Here is a 23390-nt window from a genome sequence, read left to right as displayed (position 1 = left end):
CCTGCCTCCCATTTATCACCTCAATTACAAGCTGTAGTGGGATACTTTGGTCTGTGGCAACAGCACACATCTATGAGGGAAAGGATGAGGGAATTGAGGTTCCTGTTTCTGTCTGACAACAAATAGTTGTGATGAGAACCTGGGATAACTTTTACCTGAGCACATATTACTCAATATATTCAAAAAAATTGCACTTGCTTTGGCTTTTTTTTTTTTTTTTTAAGTTAGTTACAGAAATGTTACACATTTCCCACCAGAAGCTAGCAGCAGAAGAAATCACAGAGTAACGTTGATATTTGTGTGTAAGGGAAGAAAGTGCAACATTTTGAGGGAATAATGTCTGTGGCCCACCGTTTGCAGGTCAACCAGAGAAGTATCAGCACATTCCTCCAGGAACAGAAATGTCTGAAGTTTGGGGAAACAGAACTACCTGAGTGTAATCCAAGAGCATGCTGTGAGAAATCAACAGCCCGGGTAGAGAAAATTTGTGTGTGTCAACTGCTTCGATATAGAGAAAGCAAAGCCTGCATAAACACAATTCAGACTTAATTCTGGGATGTGGGTGTAAAAAGTTTATTTTCTGTGTTGGCAGTCCATTTAAAGGGGACAGAAAAGTTAATGGTGTCTTCAATGCCGATGCTCTTAGCTGGTGTAGTTTTTTATATACTCGTTTTGGACAATATACTGCAGACTGTGGACCGTCCACTAAATACAACTCTGATGGAGAGACGCTGTAGTTAGAGCAGAAAAAGAGCTGCAATGAAATCCTCTGCCAGCCACCGACATCCAAACATCCATCCAGCAAACATTCACTCTGCACAGGACCACAAGCCAGGAAACAAGGGTCCTATCAAACCCCAGCCAGTCCACCATAAAACAGCAGAGCAGCGATGCAGCAGCCTCAGCCACATGAACAACTAGACTCCTGGCTCCTGTGCTGGTGGCGGTGGAGTTCGTTTCTGCTGGTTTATGAGCTGGGACAAAATATAAAGCTGGCGGCTGAGATGGAGGGATACAATCTTTTTCGAAATCCATTGTGTCTTATCACATGAGGTAATAGAGATGGGCTGTGCAGTGCTTAAAAGTGTAGAAAGTACAACTCTAACAGCTGCTAAACTTCTCAGACCTTATTCAGGAAGCTTTCAGATTTAATCTGGGTTGCAGAAGTGGTTTTGCTGCAGTAAAAATGGGGGCATTGCACACATTTTAACAGCATTTCCACCCATATTCTTATGAGTCCCAAGCTTTTCAGTAGACTGAGTTCTAATGTTCTGATTCCATGCTCTTCAAAGTGCAGTGCATGGCGAAGCTGCATCCATTTATCTTGGCTATGAAGCCTGTGATTTTATAAACAATCAATTTCATGTTCGTGTTTATGCACTGTTAACACAAGCTACACTAATGTGAGTAATGAAAATGAAAGCAGTGAAACCAGCAGCCATAACAAAGGACTGCAGATCTGTTTCAGCAGCATGGCAGAATGCAAACATGCCTGGAAATATACAAAGCAGAAACAATGTTACTAGATGTATTATAGAAATGATGTAGGATTATAATCAGCAACATAAATGGTTCCTTTGTTTGTGCAGCACGACTGTGATACTGGTGGTAAGGGGGGGCTCAACACTCTCTAAATGGATCGCTTGTATACTTGTGTTCAGTGCAGTAAATACTGAATGCAATGCAACAAAGTGTGTGTTTGTTGGTTCATATCCAGACAGTTTGATTCATGGGCCTCATCCCTTCTGGTGGGTTCCCCATTGATTAGAGCGGCTGTGGGCTCCTGCTGACCATGGCTCTGGAGCCACTGTTCAGTTACAACTAATAGGTACACACACAAGCTAACCAGGGCATGCTGGGATTTCTAAGCCCTTGGGCCTAAAGGAGGTTGGGGTTTCCTTTAGTTCTCTTGTTGCAGAATTTAGGCAGTGATTTATGTTGGAGTGATATCACATGTCATCTGATGGGACTGGTAGTATCAGGAATGAAGATGCTGGAATGGTAAAAATACATGTGCTGGGGTACTACCACAAAAACCACAATCCCCTTTAAGCTTTGTTTACTTGAATTACTAAATCTCAGTAATGTTTAGTGAAGCTGAGCTGTCCAGCTTTTAAGCTATGGCCTCATTCAAGATTAGTTTGCTGCTTTAATGTCCGCCAAAAGACAAAAAATAAAAAAAAAAAGTCTAAAGTTCAAATTTATACATTGATAGCAGTGTTAGGTCCACTCAGTTTTTATAAGTGACAGAAATTCCCCCTATTTTTCCCTCTCTGTCCTGTATAAAGAGGACAGAATCTGAGTCCAGCATTTTAGGAGGTTAGATCAGATCTCCATTGGGGCAAAATACAATCAGATACTGGCCTTACAACTCAGATAATGCAAGATAGAAAAACAAAAAAAGGGAGTTTGTGAAGCAGCTGAATGTGCCACAAGCACAGCAGCTGTCATAATGATGTATGAACTAGTGGCGCTGCTGTGTTATTCTTTTCATTTAATAAAAAAGGCAGAGTATTGACGCAGAGATAAAAGTACAGTGTTCAGTGCTTTATGTACTCAATACTTCAACAGGCCTCTCATTAAATCTCTTCAGCCCAAACAGTACCAGCGCCAAACTCCTAATGATTTCCTGAACCCCACTGTGTGGACTTAATGCAGGAGGTAAAGTATGTGTATTACTCTTTATCGTATGGACAAAGTACAACGCCAGTTACAATGCGACCATGATTTGCAAGAGGAATTTTGAATTGCGTTTTATCTGAAAGGTCCATTTTCCTGTTTGTCTCAGTCCATTTGGATGGGGATGGAGTTTTCTTTTTGCGTGGTAATATTTCAACCTATAGTTGAGCATGCAGGGTCATTCTGTCCCCAGGGAGAGTGTTTTTAGAACTGATTTTAACCCATGCAGCGCTTTCCACTTCAGAGTTAAGTCTTTAATGCAGTGCCTATATTGCACATATTTCTCCAAAGCTTTTATCAAAAATGTAATGGTATTACACACAGTTGATCATAACATCTCCAAATTATTCGCAGGTTTAAACTGGTACATTTTTATGTTCCACCCAGTCTCTCACAGACGGTTGGACCTTTTCCTTTCTGTACTTCTAAGAGACTTAGCCTCCCTGAAGTGCTCTTTGTGTACCCAAGCATGCTGCTGACCTGTTGATAGCTAACCTCACTTGTTGGGTTAGACCAGGTGGATTGATTGATTGATTGATTTTTTATCAGTTGTTTAGTCCCTTTTCCAACTTTTTTGAAATATATTTCTCTCATCAAATTTAAAAAGAGAAAAATTAAAGATAAATTTTAAATTTGCAAAGATTCCAAAACATCCATGTCTGTTCTTTTATCAACTTTTTACTGAACAGCACAACATTTTTGGTGAGGCTATGATATAAAACAAAAAATGCAGAGTTGTGAACACTTCACACGTTCATGTTTCAGAACAGGTGGATAAAATGTTTCCAGTGTGAAGCAACGGGCTGTTGCAAAGAGTTTTAGATTTAAATATGCATCATAAGTTTGTGATGTAAATGTGATTATTTAACTTTAAACATTTGCTTTTACTTGATGGTTCTCTTTTCTGTTTTTTTTTTGGTCTCCTGAAGAACTCTGCATATGTTCAAACAGCTGCATTATCTGTTTTCTTTATGACATATGTTAAAACTGAGATGCCACTACCAGTGATGATTCACAAATACAGAGTGATTCATGTGTTGCTTGACTGAGGACATTTTAAGTTCTACACAGCTGGTAGCTCCAGCTTGTTTTCAATATCAGCTGTGAAATGTATTACCCATGTATATTTGTGACTGTCAACATCAAAATCAAGTTTGTACTAATGCACATAAACAAGCAGAATGTATATTTAAATGTGATATGTGACACCTAGAGCACAGAATGTGTGTTTATTGCATTATATTAACGGAAAAATAGCAAACATAACCAACTTGGTGAATGAATGTTGTCAATTTTATGTACTTGTGTGGGTGAGCGTTAATGTATGCCACTGGCCCCGGGCAGTACCCAGCAACAGCTGTTGGTAATAAGTGATTGCTGTTAATGAACGTCCCCTCTAAGCTGTGGAGCTGCAGGGCACTAAGGCTCGTCCAGAGCAGCAGCTTGGCCCTTCGCTTAGCAAACACCCCTGCTGCTCCCATCATGCAACCGCATTACTCTGCCCTTTATTTTCTCACACACTCACTCCTTCTTTACCCCTCATGAAGTCAAATCAGCCTAATAGATCTCCAACAAGCCTGCCAAGCACTGTAATGGAGTCCAGTTTTGGTCTTTGAATAATAGGCATAGTCAAAATGAGAAGCAATACAAAAGAGGAACAGAGAAATGTTTGTGTCACCCACCAGATACCGTCTGACGTTAGTCTCTGGTAGAGCTGGGTAGCCTTTGGTGGATTTCTGTGTTTTCAGTGACCCTTGGTGGACTTTCTGATATTAAAGAGTGTGACTAATCTCTTTTTTAGATTCTGTATAGAAAAGAGAAATCAGGTTGGCAGGTAGGTGCAAGACCAGATTTTTCCTGTTTGAGCCTTTCTATGAATCCTTCTGATCTCTATTTTTAGTTCTGTTTAAATCACATATTAGCTACAAAGAAGAAAATGTCTCTATGCAGGAAACTGTTCCTGCTGAGTCCAAAAATGACTAAAAACTTCAGAAGTGAAAAGGAGTTAGATTGTATTAAATAGCAACGAACAGGGACGGATATCTGAGAAGCATTTTTGTATTTATATGCTAACTGGTGGTTACACTGGAAGCTGCTGGGGTTTTTTTCCCTTACATGCAACATTTCTGATTGAGAGCAAACTGTTTGAGAGTTTGCATTTCAACCATAAAATGGATAAAATACGGATGGTTTGCGATGAGGGTGTAAATCTCTTGCCACATGCTAAAAGAAAATGTGTTGCCCACTACAAACTAACCCTAAAAGAAGTCTCAGGATTTCATAAGCTTCAGGAAAACTAATTCTCTTTTCAGAGAAAACCTTGACCCCTGTTGCTATAAAAACAAAACAGCAAAAAAAAAAAAAGTTTTCTGTGATGCTTAATTGATAAGTCTGAGTAAAATCATATCATTACTGTTAGCTGAGAGTGCTAGTAGAGGGCTACAATATTTGGCTCTATTTCTTGTTGCTAAGCACCACTTAATTGGTGCAGCAGATCTCTCTGCCTTTTCCTTTTTCTACTTCTCTTCTTCTCTCTTTTCATTTTGGTTCTTTGTATATGGAGCTTGTTATTATGTTTTGTGTCTCATTTGTCACCATGGACATCAAATTGTTTATCTCTGCAAGGGAGGTTTTACTAGTTTGGTTCCTGTGTTGTCCAGCAATCCCACATATAACCATGGCTGCATTGTTTACACATGAGATTAGCTGTTAGCTGCCAGGAGCATACCAATGCTGACTGGTGCTAGGCCTGATGTTTCCCCTGAGCTGAGGAAAAGGAGGCAAGGATGACATGCTGGGACTGCAGTGCAAGCTAAGAAGAGATGATAGCGACCTATTATTGTTGTTGTTGTTGTTGTTGTTGTTGTTGTTGTTTTTTCTTCTTTTTTTATAAATTCACAATGTTAAACTATTTAGGACTTCTCCTGTTATCTCCTTGGTTGACATATTCTGATTCCCCTGGGCCTCCTGAAAAAAGAGCTGTATTACATGGTTGTGCTCTAAACACGCCTTACAAAAGTTCACCAGGTGTTTAAAAGTTCAAGAAAAACTGAAAGAAGTGTCACCTGCCCACACTTTTTTAAAAGGTAAGTGTTGAGAGAAACAAGTATTCCTTAGAGTATAAGTAATAAGGTCAACATCGGGATGCAAACTGCACCGATGTAGTCTACCCTGTTGAATTTTTTTATTCAAATATGAATTTGTGCATCAATGTTGCGAGGCTGCTTTTGCACTGCAGGAAAAAAAAAAAAATCTCATACTCTGACATCACCTCCTCGACATGCTCCCTGAACATTTCATCTCTGTTTACTGCTTCTTCCACCTGTTTTCACTCCAACTATCATTAAACACAGTCTCAGTTTCCCAGGGGATGCAGGTTTTCCTCACAGTGTACATTATGTCACAGCCTCTTGTGAAAGCATAACAACCTTGAGAATTCCTGATAAACACTACCACTGTCATCCAATCTGCTCACACACACACACGCACACTTACAATATTTCACATTAATGACTGTTTTTAGTAACACTTTCATTCAAATCATGAAAACAATTCATGCTAATTAGTAAATACAGGAACTGCATCTCTGTGCAGTGATATCTGAACAAGATTTAGTCGCATTTTGGAGCAAGGAAATCAAACCTGAGTGCTGGGCGTCTGTGCAACTTCTCTTTGATTTGAGGATTAGAGCTGCAGACTGCTCATCGCTGTCTCAACAATTACTCTGAGGCTAATGGAAGCCGATGCCGTTAATCTTCACACGCTGAAACAGATGAAGATCTTGCAGAACTCTCCATCTCTCATTCCTGGTGTGTAGTCTAATTCTGCTCAGCTGAATACACTAAGCCTGACAATCACACACTACCAACACACAGTCATTTATAACAATCCAACGCAATTTCTCAGCAGTCAAGATATTACAGTTTAATTTATTCGTTTGAGACGAGTCAGAAATGAAATATAACGGAGGCAGGTCTGACTGATTGTCATGTCAGGAGGTCCTGCAGCATCCAAAACAGGCAGCAAGTCAGCAGAGCAGCTCACTGTCAGCAACAAAAACATTTTACAAGTCAGGATTTATGATCATTACTGTTAATGATGTCATTTCTAAGCTGCATCACAACCACACTTAATAAACAAGCAGGAGTTTATGGTTTCATATTCTGGGAGAAAGGGTCAAACATGCAATTCTTTTGCCCTCTAGCATTAACCTATGTGGCGGTGTTCGCATAATCCTGTTTGAATTAATCTACACTCATACCTATAATTGGCATCAGCCTTCCAGTCAGCATGCTCTGCATACTTGATGATGTCATTGTGTAATTACGCCGCCTGCGCTATGGCCTCTGGGAGACGGCTGCTTGAAAAATCAGTTTAATTTGGTCTAAAAATGTAATAGCTGAAGAAAAACTGACACAACTTGTGTCGTAATTTAAATATGTAAGATATCTGAAGATATTCCAAGACAAAAACAAAAAGAAATATGTAAAAAAAAAAAAAAAAGACTAATGCTACTAATTGCTATTTTTTTTTTTTTAATTCTTATTTTCATGGAATTCATTTTGCTATTTCAGTTATGCACTGTACCACACTAAACAGGAGAATCAGCAACTATGTAAAGAAATAGATGCATTTGACCACCAGCTGTAAATGTATGGATCTAAATCAGATTAGGATAAAGTGTGAGATGTACATTAAAGACAAAAATAAATTAGGTTAAAATGGGGTCTCACAGTAGCAGCACATGCATTCTATTATCCAGTAAAGGATAAATGATCCTTACTTCAGCATGGAGGTCTAATATTTTCCAATCCATGAATCTATAATTCCACACATTGTTCCACATAAGCAGCTCCAGGTTTCCGCTACTTAAGCCACACCACTGTTCAGACACAGTGGAGCAGAAAATGGCATAAACGACGCCTCAAATGAAGCAAGTGAGGAGCGGCTTAATTGTAGTGAGTTAAACTGGTTCCCTGTGGTAGAGGATGAGAGCCGGACGCCTTCAGTAGTAATTATCTCAGGTAGCTATCTCATTACTGTCCTCCTCTAGTATGTAAATGTGACCACAGGCTCCTTTGTTATGTTGCTGTAAGGCAGTTTTATTGGGCTCTTGCGAGGCAGTGGTGTTTGTCTCCAAGCAGGGAAAATAACTTAAGTGCTGGTTGCATTTCAAGTGATAATGGAGTGTGTTTTATTGTCTTGGTCTTCCTGTTTGTGGCCGATGAGGAAGACTTGTTCAATTAAGTAGCCAGGTCGCTGCTATCAAACACAACATTGCCTCAGTGAGCAGCATTTTAATGATAAAGGTGATGAAAGGAAGTCATAAATTAGAAAGGTAAGGAACGGTTTGGTTTGTGACGGGGTGCTTTTTCTTCATGCCTGTTTAATCTCAGAATTGTGAGTTTGTGATCTGTGTGAGGTGATAAATAATTCTACACTTTGGAAGTTGTATAAAATAACTATGACAGAAACAGATAACTTCTCCAGGCACTGACACATTTTAAGGTTTTTCCAACTCCAAAATTTGGATGGGGATTTTGGAAAGTAACAATATGGTTTACTAAGTGCCACACTCTACCCAAAACAGAGCCTGAATCCCTCATTTTATTCTCCAAATTCAAGATGTGTGGTTTTCAGAGCACTTTTAGTGCCATATGTGGTGTGCAGGCCAATCCCTCTGCAGCTTGAAGAGACTTCCACTGGCTCTGGCCAGCCTGCTATTGGCATTCAAGGGAGGGAGAAAGAAAGAAAAAAGAGACAGAGAGATGCTAATCATCTAAGCTGAGGAGAAAACGGCTTCAGAGAGACAACGATGAACGGGAGATGACAGACAGAAAGATGTCTCTGTCTCTGCCAACGCCGTTTTATGGAGTCAGAATGAAACTCGGTAATAGGATAAGGATCTCTGCTTGTAGTGTGCCAGCCAGCCTTTCCATCTCAGGACAACAATTACCTCTGCCACCACCCACCACATAAGCTGAGCAGTGAAAAGAAGTGGAAAAAACACTAAATGTCTAAAAAAAACAGCAGTATTTACTTCTAAAAGTGATGTGTTCTCCAGCAGAGTTTGTCAAAATCTTTGGCTGATGTGAAACTACTTTTGACAATCATTCCAATGGGAATTTGTAACAGCACACATTCAATTTGACAATTCCCAGAGGGATGATGTAAAAGCATGCACATCGCACCAACAAGAGCTGAAAGCAATTTAAAATTCTGCTACAAATCTAAAGAAATATGATTGCAAGAACGATCCATTCCATTGTTATGTTGTTACTAAATCAACAAAGTCTGTGTGAGAAAGTTTGTGATGCAATCGTCAGTTTTGGTTAAGGGAAACTTGGCGCTGCATGAGACATGAGGATGAGTACTCTCTAACCAATGCTCAGCTTAGTATCAAAGCTGTAAAGAGAAGAAACTGATAAAGTTTTCTGAAATAGTCTCCCTTTTATGTCTGTTCATAATCCATGATTTCAAATAAGATTATTAGCGTCAAAACTGGTTACTTCTAAATGTTTTTTTTCCCATTATATGTGGTTGGCACATGGACCAGAAGTCAGTACAGTTCACTTGCAGACAGTTTAGCCATGAGAAACAGATCAGGATTTTTTTTATTGAAGAAGAGGATTTCTTGGATTTATTTTGTACTGATAGTTGACTTTTTTTTTTTTTTTTAATGTTTTATTAACTTGATAAAACTAGATTTTTATTCTTTTTATTTATTTATTTTTTTGCAAAAGATAAAAAAAAGGTTTGAAAAAATATGATTTGGTCCCAATCCAAAAAACTGCTCTTCATTTATTTTCAAAATAAATTCAAGTATTGGCAAGAGTCACATCTTTAAGGCAGTGGGTGACAGTGCTTATGGAAAAAACAGTTTTCAGTCTCACAGCACCCCTAGGGAGCTTTGTATCAGACTTTCCACCTGGGCTGCATATATCTGGCTGCCTCTACAGTAGTATTTACAAATAACAAAAATAAAAACAATCGTGAACTTATCGATAATTTGAGAACTCGTGTCAATTGCAATCAACTGCAATTGCAAACAAAATACACGTTGATTAACAAAAGCACTTACACATCTATTGATGTAAATGTTTCTAGGTAAATCAAACACATGTAGAAGCTGCTCAGATAAGTCTGATTACATGCATGTCTGCTTCATTTCTCAATGGAGGAAGGACTGTGCACATTTTAAATACACACATGTAGAAGCCATGTTTAACAGGAGACTAATAGAGTGTATATCACAAATATAAAACTGAATTATCTCGCTCTTCTTTGCCCAGTGGTTGTAATAAAGATGAAACTCAATTTGCACAAGCCCTTCAGATCAAATTTTAATTACTTTTTATTCTTTCTCCTCTGTGGATCATGGTTCTTGGTAAGCGAGGTAAGAGACGAGTGTAGCATTTTAGTGTCTGTCCCTACACTAAACTGCACAGAGGAGTGAACATGTCCCCCACCAGACCCTTAGTCCCCACCCAGTTTTAAAGCTGCAGCACACAGGCAAAACGTCACATTAGTATTCAGAGGACATCAGATCCCAGTGGACAATGCTTGTCAAAGCTACACACAAAACTATTTACATGTAAGGATCCAGAGACATGCTTGAAGTGTTACAGCTTAAAGAGCAAAGTTTCCACCATGGGACTGGTTCAAAACATTTTTATCATGGCTGTCTGAGAGCGACTGCATGTTTTTCTCATTAATTTCCTCACATTCTGCTGTGCTGTAGATTACTGTTTGCAATTCCAAATGCACAGTAGGTGCTGCAGCGAGACAAAGCTAATTATTGGGAGGCTGGTGATAACACTGACACATCACTAAAGCAGAGTCTGCTGCTGCAAAGTACCAACTTTTAAACTCCATTCATCTGCTTTTCTTGCTGTTTATGTGAGGATACGTCCCATTACTCTGTCCATCTCCGCTCTACGCCCCCACCCACTCAAGTCCTGTCCCTCACTCATGTCTTCCACACCCGCTGATTCCAAATGATATGCTGATGGAAAGCCAGCGTACTGTGACATGTCAGCATATTTACAGATAGAGCCTCCGTGCTGCGTTTTTATAAATGACTTAATGGTCCAGAGAACGTGAGTCCCTGAACACAACTGGGAGGATGAGATGGAAGACAGCCGTAGCTTTGTAGTTCCCTCTCATAAGTTACAGGAATAGGAAGGCTGTTTTGAAATTTAGTGCAGTGAGAAGAGCTGAAAGAAAGTGAGCTGCTGAAAGCGGAAAGGATACGAACTGTTAAAAGAAGGCTCGGGTAGACGTGGGACACATTTAAATTCAAAGTCTGACAGGTGCAGCATTATAATCTTCTTGAGGCTGAGGAACAAATACAAACAAATAGCTGCAAACAGCATTCATAAAACAGCAGCAGGTATTCACTGGAACCCATACCTCTGAACGTGAGACGGAAAATAAATCACTTTTACAAACATCTGAATCTGATCGTGGAAGAGCTTGTAGAGTTCCGGGTAGAAAGTTGAACAAAGTAGCGCAGTAAAAGGATCGCTGGAATGGCTCAGATCCTATTGGGCCAACCCTGGTGCTGCCCCAAAAATTTGAAAACTTGAAAAGTAAATGGTAAAGAGTCTGGTTCTTTCTCAGGTTTGTGCCTGTTAAGGGGAGTTTTCTTTGCCACTGTAACTTTGTAAAGTGTTGACAAGATAATATGAGAAGCAAAGCACTATGGGCAATTTGAGGTGAAGTACATTACAGAGGACATTTCAGCATGTCATTCCACATTACTCATACATCTGTGGAAATACATGTACACTCATTCCTGCGTTTGTGTCCTCATTAGGCCACCATTCAAAAAAGATCTTGATTATCTCCTGATCTTTAAGGTTTTACATCAAATTTAACCTCAACTTTGTGTTTCTATTTCCACAGTTATGGAACTCCTGGGCCCTTCAGTTAGGAGTGTTGAAGCAAGAGAGCCACAAACCAGACTGGAGATGTAGCAATGTTCCTTTTTGTGCTTCTGCAGCACTGACTTTCTTCCTCTTTTTTTCTTTTTTTTTAAACAAAACACGCCTAAACCAGGAAAACACACTCATTTAAAGAGCTGTTTAGCAATCAGCCACACTAAACACCAACACAACAAGGAGGGCACAGTCACCGAAACCTTAAAAAATGCATTTAGGCTTAAAGAAATGCAATATGACACTAAAATTGAGTCTAAAAGTTTTGTCTTTTCACAGTCGGCAGTTACACATCACTCCAAAATACAGTCCAAAGAAATAAAAGATATTGTAGGCAATATCAGACAGCTGCAATGCGTGACAAAGAAGATAAAGATGGAGTTCAGTGCTGGTTTCAAGTTAATGGTTAGCATTTTCTCAGAGTGTCACGGTTGATTTTGAACTGGTGATGCTGTGAGCTAAAAGGGATAATTGGTGGTTGGTCTCTGACCATCGCACTGTACTATAAATACAGGCTTCAAGTGCTCAGTTTCTACAGCAGCAAGTACACATATAAAAGCCATTTCTGGCAGAAGGTAAAGAAGTAAGTTGACTTACCGACTTGCGATGAGTCACCTGAAGAGAGGAGGGAAAAAAAGAGAGAAAAAGAAGAGACGGATCAGTGCAAAGCAAAGCAAAATGTCATTTGAGTGCACCTGCTCACCAACAAATGTTCACAACAAAATTAGACATAATAAACAAGGAGACACAGAAAAGTCAGACTGCAATTAGCATCAGACGTCTCCAGGAGTGCTTCTCCACGCACAAGCTTCAACACAGAGCTGCTAATTGCAATGGTGGAGGAAAACAACTAACAAGGATGTTCAGAACCCTGCTCATCCTTTCTTTTAAAAAAGAACTCTTTAAAGGTCGAAAGAGGACTTCCCAGGTAACTGCGAACTTATTGGCATTCACTTTTTTCTTTCCACCCTGAAAAACTCCTCCTTGGACTCAAACTCATTAAAAAGGGCTGCTGTGGAGCTTTGAAAAAAATGCCCGTTGTTTTTATCCTGTATTTATGATGTTGAAACGCCAGATTGTCCAATTAAAATATTTTTGTTTTCTTAAACATGAACAACCTTGTCAAAGAAAGAAGTATTATTAAATGTCTAAAGAAAGAACTCTGGGGAAGATGAAAATTTGGAAACCAATTATAAAACCCATAATCCAACAATTCAGTGGCAGAGATTTGAACAGTTACCGGGTGCGCTGTCACCATTAGCTTAGCATTTTAAGATCAAACTTTGACAAAGAAAAAAATCAGCTTGTGATGGCACAGACTTAACACATGAGCCAGTCACAAATGGAGTCATAGACAACATGAATGACTGAAAGAGAAGATGGGAGAATCATCATCCCACTTTATTTTACACAATTAAAAAAAAAAAGTAAAGGCTTTGCTTAAATTGCTTTGGGATTTCCTCCAGTGTGCCAACTCAAAACACTTTGAAGAAACATGCATAAAATTCATCAGAATTATTGATCAATGCTGTCAGGTCAAACTCCTAATTAAAGACTGGAGCGGTGCCATCAGCTGGCAGGTGTTAAGTATTGAAGAGAGTATAAAGTAGGTTTAAGATCAATGGAGGGTAGAGGGGGGGCAGCTAATTACTGTGCTTGTATAATTTTTCATATTTTCTTTCACAGAATTTGACATGTAAACACTGTTAAAGTTTTTTTATGTCCAGCAATTTTGAAAACTAAATGAAATCTTATATTGGATCCATTTGCTTGTCTTGTCAAAAAAACAAAAATGTAAAGTTGCAGAAATTTTCAATTATACAAAGTTTTATGGTCAGAGGTTTGACAAGTTGTCAATATCCAGGGATTGTAGTGTAGATTATGTTTACATACAATGCAAGTTTTATCTTTTATGGTATGGTATGGTATCTGAAACAAAAACAAGAAGATATAACTTAGGGAGGCATGCCCAAATTCAGGCCAAAGGCAAATCATGGCAAAAGGCCCATCTTTGTACTGCAATATTTTAATTATGTCACTGAACTAAATCATGTTCTTTATTATGTGTGCATCTATATTTTCTGTCAAGTTCACAGACAAAAGTACACCTAGTTCCATCTCACAAAACTACATTTATGAAGCTAAAGCGCTGCACATTCTGCAGAAACCCAGGAGCTCTTACAGCTGGCATTTTTAAATAAATGTATATATCATGAAGTGAAAATGTAAGAGTTCAAAAAACACTTTGAAGGACACAAGACAACATTAAATTTATGAAATGGTTCAGAGAAAATGTTAAAGTTAGTGCACCAAAGCAGTTCATAGTGTAGGAAAACAATTTGGGTTTAAAAATGTTGTTTTCAGGTCAAAACAGTCTGAATATGTAAAACAATCCCAAAATCCAGATCCTGCCATAGAATCGTTTGGACATGTTTTCCCCACATCACCCCATAAGGAGAACATTTTCTTGGTCAGAAGCAGAGTTTGCTGATGTTTACGCAACATGTAACACTGCTCATAACTGACGACTTATCATCTGGTATCAAAAGACAACTGAAGGACAGGTGACGTTTGAATTCATAAGTCTGTAATGACGGCAGAGAGACTTTTGAGTACACTTAGTGACTGTTTTTTGCAGAAATCACTTAAAGAAATAGTTCACGAATAGACCATTAAAATGTTACTTCCACGGTGAACAAATATGTCGGTCAGAGCAGCTTGGACATCCCTGACCCAAAGAGACTTTATTCATGAATCCCTTACTTAGGCCTGTCACAATAATCAATAAATCGATGAAACGAACGATAAATAAAAACGTCCTCGGTAAGTTTGCCAGCCTAGATAAACTGACACATGCATGCATGTTTGTTTTCCTCCTCTCTTTCGACCAAAGAGGCTGAATGAGAAGATGGCTCACTACATATATCTTTCCTAACATCGGGGTGCATAGGTTCTATGGCAGATTTAGCGAATTTATAGTGGAGTGAGCATCTGTCAAAACTGTGATCTTTGGGGTGAAGATGGGGCTGCTCGCGCGTACACACCGAGACAGCTGAAGCGAGCGTCCTGAGGGGTAAGGAGGAATACGCTAATATGAGTGATGACACGAAAGATACGGTTCTTAAGCCGCCTGCCACAGTCCCAGTGTGGGAATATTTTGTTTTTTATCAGAATGAACAAAGTCTGAGCTCATGAACACCAACGAGCTGATATGTCGCATTTGTTTGAAAATAGTGGCGACGACGAAGAAGAAGAGGGAGGTGCAGCGGAGCCTTGTTCTTTGACAATCGGCTCTTACTGAGGCTTTTGGACGGCAAAGTAAATAGAAATAAAAGCACCAAATGGTGGGCGCTCAAAGACAGTTACATTGCCAAAGAAATGCAGCCCTTCAATACGGCTGAAAGCCAGAAATGTTAAAAATGTTTGACAGACAGAACGGATTGACTGGGAAAAAGTACAAGTTAAAAACAATTCAGGAACTGTATAAACTCCCTTTTATTTAGGCTATAGTTTTTATTGTTGTTGTTTTTTTTGGAGTTTCGTTTTTTCTTTATTATATTTTTTCTTTAGTTTATTTTATTTAAAAGATACTGACCTTTTAATTAGTTAAATACTCTTAAGAAATTAAAGTTTCTTACTTTTGATGTGGCGTACTCACTTTATTATCCCATTTATCATAATTACATTAATGAAAAATGAAAAAAAAAATTATAATATTGACAATAATATTGTTTATCGGCAATAATATTTTGGAAAATTATCGTCTAGCAAAATTTGTTATCGTGACAGGCCTACCCTTACTGAAGTCTAGTGACTTGTCTGGTGCACTGAATGGATAATACCAAAGATGTTTTGAGCCCCTTGGGGAGACATGAACATTAAAGCTAAAAGTTTTAAGAGTTTGATGATTTAATTTAAAACAAAAATAGAGAGACACAGAGAGGGAGCTTGTGAAGTCACACAGATACACACACTGGCCCTCTAGTTTGCCGGTTGTTTGAGTCTCTCTACAGCTTGTTACTGCCAGCACTGGAAGGCGTCCCTGGACAGGTAGTCATCTGTGCCGGATGTCGCTCGATGTCAAAGGTAAAGAGAAGCCACTTAAGTCTTAACACATGCAGCAGCAGCAATTCCAGCTGGAGCAGATGGAGCACAGGGCTCTTTGCTCCTAGTCTTCCTCTTCATCTACAGTCCAGGCACAAGCGCTCAGACAGTGCCTTCATGTCCACAGCAGCAGATGAAGGCAGCAGCAGAAAAGGTGCCAGAGGAATGAACACAATCAATAGGCTCTGGTCTCAGAGGCCTTGTTTGTTAATATCCTGGATTTTGACAAGGATATCTCCAGGTCCCTGCTGTCCGACCTGCTCAGACATCAACAAACATGCTGTAGACTCGTGGGGGTACAGCCGATGACGGGGACAAGTGGGAAGCAAGTGAGTGTGATTGTGCGCAAAGAGAGACAAGGGGGCAGAGATAGCAAATGAAGAGATAGTTGGTCAAATAAAGCCCATCTATCATGGCTTCTCCCAGGTTACAGAAAGCATGCCTGTAAAAGAACACACAACATGCTCCTGTGTAACATTATGGCAGCTGTGCATTAATATAAAGTTATAGCAGCCGAGCTATCTTTCTAGTGTGGGGCAAAGAGCCGCTTTGACCAGGGTTATTGATGATTTATCATTCTAGAGAGCTGATAAGGCAGCAGGCCAGAGCTATCAAGTCTGGTGAGCCCTGTATGGATGCAGTATTTCATGGATGTTACACAAAGAGACCGATTCTTGAAGCAGGGACAATTTAAGGGAGTTCTGTGTTTACTCATTTTTACACACATTTTGGGCTTATGATACCCATTATTACAGAAAACATGTGACTTTTTGGACCATCAATAAAAAGCCACTGAACACCAGCCCCTGCCCCCTCTTCTGCCAACAAACCCGGCCTCTTTACGGTAACTCAGTCTCAGAGCCAGGAAGCAGTGACCCTTGTCTGCTGTCAATTTACTTTCCATCTCTAACCGCACTGTCCCAACCGCTCTCTCTGCCCTGCTCAGCTGTCAACCTATTGCGCCCATAAATGCAGAGGGAGTGAGACAGAGAGACGGGCGTGGAGGAAACATGACACACATGAATGAGTGAGACATGGGGCACTGACACTTTCAGCCGTGAGGCGAAGCTCAGTACAAGGGCGAATAAAGGGTAGCTGGGCTTGTTCGTGTTCAAGGTCACAAAAAAGAAGAGAGATTTGGAAAAAGAGATCCACAAAGTCTATTTATCAGTTACTGTAGGGCACATTAAAAATACAGCAAAAGGAGGACATTGTTTTATGGAGCTGTCCATGCCAGTTCCTGTGAAATACTTTGATTCTGGTTGGTGTTATCCAAAACGGTTGTGGTATTTCACCAACCAAAGCATCACCAAGGAAAAAATGCCTGTTTGCACTGTGGCAAAAAACATTTCCATTCAGGTTGGTCTTCCAGGTGGGGCAATTCTAAAAGTTTTTGGGACAGAATGTGAGAGCAGTGTGAGGAGCCAAGGGATCCCAAAAACCTCTGATAGAGAACAGTGTATCTGTCCTGCAATCCAGACAAAGACAAAAGAGCTTCATTTTATTCATCTATATTTGTCACTGCTCATGTTGTATGGCTCCATTTAACATAAAGAGTGGGGAAAGCTGCCAGTGCTGTCGGTGCCACGTGGTACCTCAACATCCCTGACATACTAAAAATGATGTTAGTGTGTGGGAGTAGGAGAGAATTTCAGCCTCACTTTGTAGCAGCATAACTGATCTGCTTCAATCAGTCAATCAAAAATTAGGTTGAGGCCCCTGAAATTATGTGTTCTAAATCAAACCGCCATTGTTACTTGAGGATGCACCTTCATAGAGAAGCAAATGTCCCCTCATTGGCTGCACGGTTTGACTCTTCCTTTAAGGTTTGATAAATAAGGCAGAATGGATTAATATTTTAGACCTTAAAACAAGGGTTCACAAATATTTTAAACCCTAAAATAATAGTGATGCCAAATAATGGCCAGCCCCTGCTGTGGGAACGCACTGGTTCAAAAACAGACAAGAAGGAATACAAAACCTCTGTGATGCTCTACTTAGCTGACCTATGGAAAATTAGACTATTGCACAAAAATGCACATATTGCTGTGTTCCTGAATCTTTCTGACTCAAAATCAGATATTATCTTTATGATTGGTTTAATATAAATTTGAACAATAATTTGTGTTTGTAATTTTAGGATAATGGATGAAATATGCAGATGTCAATGGTATTTGGTTTAGAGGTATCTGTGTTTCAGGAGTCTAAACTCTATTTGGAAACTACTGGTGTCATAGATTAAGAGTTACTTATAAAGATTAAAAAATGAAATAAAATAAAATAAATAAATAAATAAATAAAGACATTCTTTTTATTTATATCACAATAGTATAATTTATGCATTAAAAGTTGGGGAAGCAATAAAGACACAAGCATCTGCACAACTGCCTCTGAAGTGGATGCATAAAAGCTCTACATATGGATGATGATGAATATCTGTTTTAATGGTTGCTGGTTATATCTTATCTTTGTGATCTGAGACATCATAATATTTTATTGCATCCAAATGGTTTACAACCTCTGTAAGTTTCCCCCATACAGTCACTAAGTTATGACATTTTATATCTGTTTTACATCATGACAGCAGTGTTGGACAGTGCTTGGATGCCAAAAACAGCGTATAAAGATTAAAACAGGTCAATAAGACTCAGTGCAGCAGACTGTCAAAATAAATTGTCGTCATATGGTGATGTACTTTCAAAACACTGATTAGCTGTATCTGATTATATGACTCACATTGAATTATTGGTATATGACTCATATTGGCACTGAGTTTCTTATTTTAATAACTGCCTTAAATAGCATTGAGCTCCCCACCCCAGATGTGGCATCATGGGAAAAATATTACCCCTGTATATCTTGTGTATTCAGACTTAATTTGATGTTCAGGAAAGAAATGACTCTTTAGAAAGTAGATTTTTCTGGATGTAAACAAAAATGGGCTTTTTAATTATTCATGAATGAATGAGGCGGCACTGCCGTTTCCATTTGACTCTCCTTTAAGACTCACTTTCACCCATCCACAACATCACATCCTCCCAGAGCTGCTGTTTGTGATCGAAAGAGAAAGAGAGGGATTCTGGATGTGCTAAAACATCAACAACATGTTAGGAATCAATGTATTCAGCCAAAAACTCCAACCCAGCATGACTCCTGTTTGAACTCTTTTGGTATTAATATTTCATCTCACATCCCGTCTCTAACAGTGAAAACAAACAGCTAAAACGCCTCCCTGTGTGGCCTGATGCAATGCTAATCAAGCATAAAAAGCATTATTAGTTACAATACTGTAATCATGGGTAATGTAGTGCATTGACTGCATGCCTGTGGTGTTGGCAAAATTTCTCTGCATATCCTCTGACACCAGCCTACAGGTGGTACTGAGATGACTTGGTGTTCATTTTCAATAACAGGAAGCAAACAAGTGAACCTGTTGGCACTCTGCCACGATCTGGATCCTATTACGAGTGGATTTTACCCAATAAGCCAAATGGATAGTAACAGGAGCCTACTAACAGGAGCCTACTAACAGCAGGGACTTTCCGAAGATGTGCAAGACACAAAATACCCTGAAACCTCACGCTACAGGCTCACCACAGACTTCCACCACCTGTGCATTGTTTGCACTATTGAAATGGTTCTAAGGGAACTGTTGAAGGCTTTTATTGAAGACCAAATAATTATTTTCTTGTAAGGAATGGTAATCAAATGACTAATTTCCCTGAAGAAACATTAAACTGTGGAATTAAATTTTGTAAAAGTGGTAAAATAAACATCTCATTTGGGGAACAAAAGAGCCTTAAGGTTCTTCATGAGCACCTATTTGTGAGGGTTGAGGTTGTATTGAAAAATAGAAGTCCCTGATAAGAAAATAAAAGAATAACATGAACGTGCTACTCCATTCTTTGCTGGCAGTAAATGGATTATAAGCTTGCCAGGATTTTTTCAAATAAAGTCCTTCGTTGAAACATGGTGGAAAGGATTAAAACTAAATACAAAGCAAACTAATTTATAGTGTAAAGTTCAGGAGTATGTTAACACCGAGGGCCTGATTTGCTAAAGGATTGCACAGCTTTTAACCTGTGGCAAACCCAGACCGTTAAATTCACAAAGCACGCACAGAGGGTCAAAACGACCACAAACTGCATCGCAGAGTAAACAGCATCTCTGTGCACCAGTGTTGTTGGCTTACATTAAGATGAGCTGAAGCATTCACATGGGACATCAGCCTCGTGCTTGTTCCTTTACTGTGTAAAGGAACAATTGTACTGCTCTGCACCCCAATTAGTTAAATTTTGTGTTTCTGACTTTGAACCCGCACACCATGCTGGTACAGGAAAGGCACAGCACATAGACCAACATTCAAGGGTCTTTAAATGGGAAGGAAAGGCTAATACTTTTTTTTTTCTTTTCCTGTCATTTAAATTACTTGCTTGCATCTATAGAGTGTCCTTTCCAAATTAAAAATCTATTTTTATGACTTATTAGGTCTTTTCAATAGGTCGTTCATTGATCAGTGGCAAGTGAATTCAGCAGGGTGAAAAGAATTCAGCACCTTCCTGTTAATGCCTACATATGAATGTGTTAAAATCAGGAAAAAAAAAAAAATGTTTAATTATCTCTGTTTACCATATTTCTGTCTTGATCAAACACCCTTAACTGTTTTTTAGCTTCCATTTTCTTGTAGCAGATTCTGGTTTAAAATTTGACAGTAGATCTCTTCTTAAGTTTTTTTTTTTTTTTTTTTTCAGTTCTTTTTAACATGCATCAGCGCATTTGGATGAAGCCAAACACAAAAATGTCACATTTTGAAGCATACAGCATTAAAAAGTATTAAACACTGAAAATATATTTTATCAGCAACCTCAGTTTGATATATACCTTATTCTACTTTGAACATCTATAGTAATTCATCCACTGGAGTGTTTCTAAAAGATAAAAGCATTAAAGCTCATTTTTTTATGATTTCAAAACTAAAATGATTTTATTTTGTGTGTCTTGTACATCACCCTTCATCTACAGCTTGTCAGTTGTCTTTAGTCAGTTATTTATCTAAATTATATCCTCAGGATGGAGTCAATCAAATATCATATTGATTACGTATACAATCACTGAGGTTGCACAGAGTGTGACATGAGGTGAGATGTTCATACAGCTCTCAGTGCGTATGTACTCTGAGCTCCATTTAGGCTCTGGAGTGAATCACAAGACAACAGGATGAGCATGTGCCGATCATTGTGTCTGTTTAATTATCAATCCTCTGGAACACAAATTAAGCCATGCTCATACCTGAGCTTCCTCCTTGTCTGCATGTGTATGTGTGGGAATCAGAGCATATGTGTGAGTTAAAGATGGCAGAATGTAGATAAATCAGAAAAACAGCTCCAAGTGTTAAAAGCATTTCACCAGTGCTGCTATTATGGTGTATAGAGGTGTCACTAAAGGACAGGGGGAGGGACTGTCTCCTGGTCTAGAATGGAAATATGGACACTTGATTTGTGTTTCAAAGCAGAAATAAACACAAAGGAAAATGAAATGAGCATTTTATCTTCGCAAAGTCTGAAAGTCCCAGCGATGCAGAGTTTAATGATGCTCCTCAGTGCTGTCTTCTGTTTAAAGGTACCTACTGGTGTGTGGGAAAATGTTACTAAAATACCACGCATAACAATGAGTGTGAGAATGACTCTAAACTTGTGCTTCCCTGACTTTCAAAGAAGCACATTTGAACAGGGAATAACACACTCTTTAAATAAGTAAAAAGATAAATGAAGATAAATCTTTGACTCCATTACCCACACTGCCTCTTTATCTCTGCTTTGCTGTTTCACTTCATCCATCTCTCCCCTCTGCTTTACCCTAATCTTTTTACCTTTGTCAAGTTTATTTTCAAGGCTAGAGGTTTCTATGTGAGCACTGGGAATTTGAAGCTTATATGGATATTTACAAAGAGTTTCTCTTTTGAGGAGAGTCAAAGGTAAACACAGATATGCAGCTTTAACAGTGTAATTAATTTAAAATGGTGAAGAGGTTGCCTTCACTGGGAGTTGTTACTCTTAGGCAGTTCAAATTCATACAACTGAGGCTCTGTGTTAAGAAGGGCTTAGATTGTAGTCCAAGTCTGCTCTCACTCAGTACACTCTAATCAGGCACATCTCACTGGGTCAGCGTTGGTAATGTGAATCTAAATTTAGATTTAACTAACATTCTGAAAAATTGGACAGAAAGGTAATTACTTTAAAGATAATAACACTGGGAAGGAGGTTGAAGAGGTTGGTGTAAAACCCACATTTATCCTCCCATCCCCATCCGCAACTCTTCAAAGAATGGTAAAAGGTAAAAGGACTGCACTGACACAGCACCTGTTTTAGCTGTAGGACCACTCACAGAGCTGTGCACTACATACATGTGTCCTTTCATGCACATCTTCATGCACTGATAGCAAAGGCTTTGCAGTGACAGGAAGTTTGGGAGTCAAAATGCAAAGTCCTTAGTCCCATAATTTGCTCTTGTGTGGTAATTAAAATAGGCTGAGGGGTACAACTTGAACCGATGGTAAAAACTGAGGGCAAAAGGTAAAGGCAGTGTGTCAAGTTATGGCTCCATCCACACTTAAACAACTGATACAGACGTCCTGGTTCCTTTTCTGGGAGAAGCAAAATTCTTTGCCTTTCCTGGCCGAAGAACCACAAACAATATTTCCACCATTCTTCAAGCATCACCCCAAGCCTAGAATTTGATTAAAGAGTAAAGGCTCATGAAGACAGCACTGGTCCTCTGAGGTTTCATGAGCAGGTCCAATCCCTAAGGCAGTAAGGAATTCCCCGATGCTGCCTTCATGGAAGTAATATTCCAAGGATATTCCATAGCGCTTTTCAGCCTGGGGAAAGGTCACGTATTATTGCCTGGTTCCTGGCTGAGTATGGTGGAATTCATTGATTCTAACCTTAAGTAGAAATGAGAGTAGGCACGATGAACGAGTACTTCAGGTAGTGTAGGTTTGGTTTACCATTAATCCTGAGTGATTGTAGAAAATAAATATGGGGTGTCTGCTTTTTCCAGCTGGCACACAGATTTGCTATCATCTCAGGTGATAGTTTTGAAGACAGGTCTCCTCGTTATGACTGATAAAGTACGAACAAGCTGAGACTGACTTAATTGTTAGCTGTGGCCTGTTGGTGTATGCCGATGATATGACAGTGGGCAGTGCTGAGGACGGTTTCTTCATGTAGGGAACCTGTAAATAGATAAAAATTATTTGTCTTGATCTTTGCCAAAAAGGATTATCACTAATAATCATAAGGACTGTCGAGAAGGGGCACTAGTCATGATTAAAGTTTTAGAAAAAGATCATCACCACAATGGTCCGTTACTAACCAATTGGTTGTTTTCAGCTTATTGTGATTACATGTTCTGCACCCCAAATAACGGTTTATTATGATTATTTTAAGGCTTGATTTAGGATGAGGGTCTATAGAAATCAGCTCTTTAAGTCTATAGACAGCCCAATTCAAAACATTAGATACATTTTTATTATCTACAAACTTTCTAGAAAATGCTAGGATCCCTAAAATCCCTTTTCTCTTTTGGTTAAATGTATCTTGATAACAGCTCGACACATTCACAAATAAGGTCAGTGGACTGAACAAAGATTGGAAAAACAATTCAGCA

The 23390-nt window shown here is 39.1% G+C and overlaps 1 protein-coding gene across 9 annotated transcripts in view; it reads right to left on the bottom strand.

Annotated features, from left to right (window-relative positions):
- nrxn2b (neurexin 2b) overlaps positions 1-23390 on the bottom strand; it is a 920596-nt gene that overhangs the window by 634889 nt on the left and 262317 nt on the right. For all 9 annotated transcript variants that reach the window (XM_074699347.1, XM_074699355.1, XM_074699353.1 and 6 more), the window contains one exon: positions 12216-12233. In XM_074699347.1, coding sequence (XP_074555448.1) covers positions 12216-12233 — 18 coding nt within the window. The remainder of the gene's footprint in view (positions 1-12215; positions 12234-23390) is intronic.

This window comes from Halichoeres trimaculatus, unplaced genomic scaffold, assembly GCF_033239565.1.
Source record: "Halichoeres trimaculatus isolate MK-OKI-2021-1 unplaced genomic scaffold, fHalTri1.1 fHalTri1_scaffold_22, whole genome shotgun sequence".
Classification (NCBI taxonomy): Eukaryota; Metazoa; Chordata; class Actinopteri; order Labriformes; family Labridae; genus Halichoeres; species Halichoeres trimaculatus.
The sequence above is the reverse complement of the archived record's forward strand: the minus strand, read 5'-3'. Positions and strand labels throughout refer to the sequence as shown.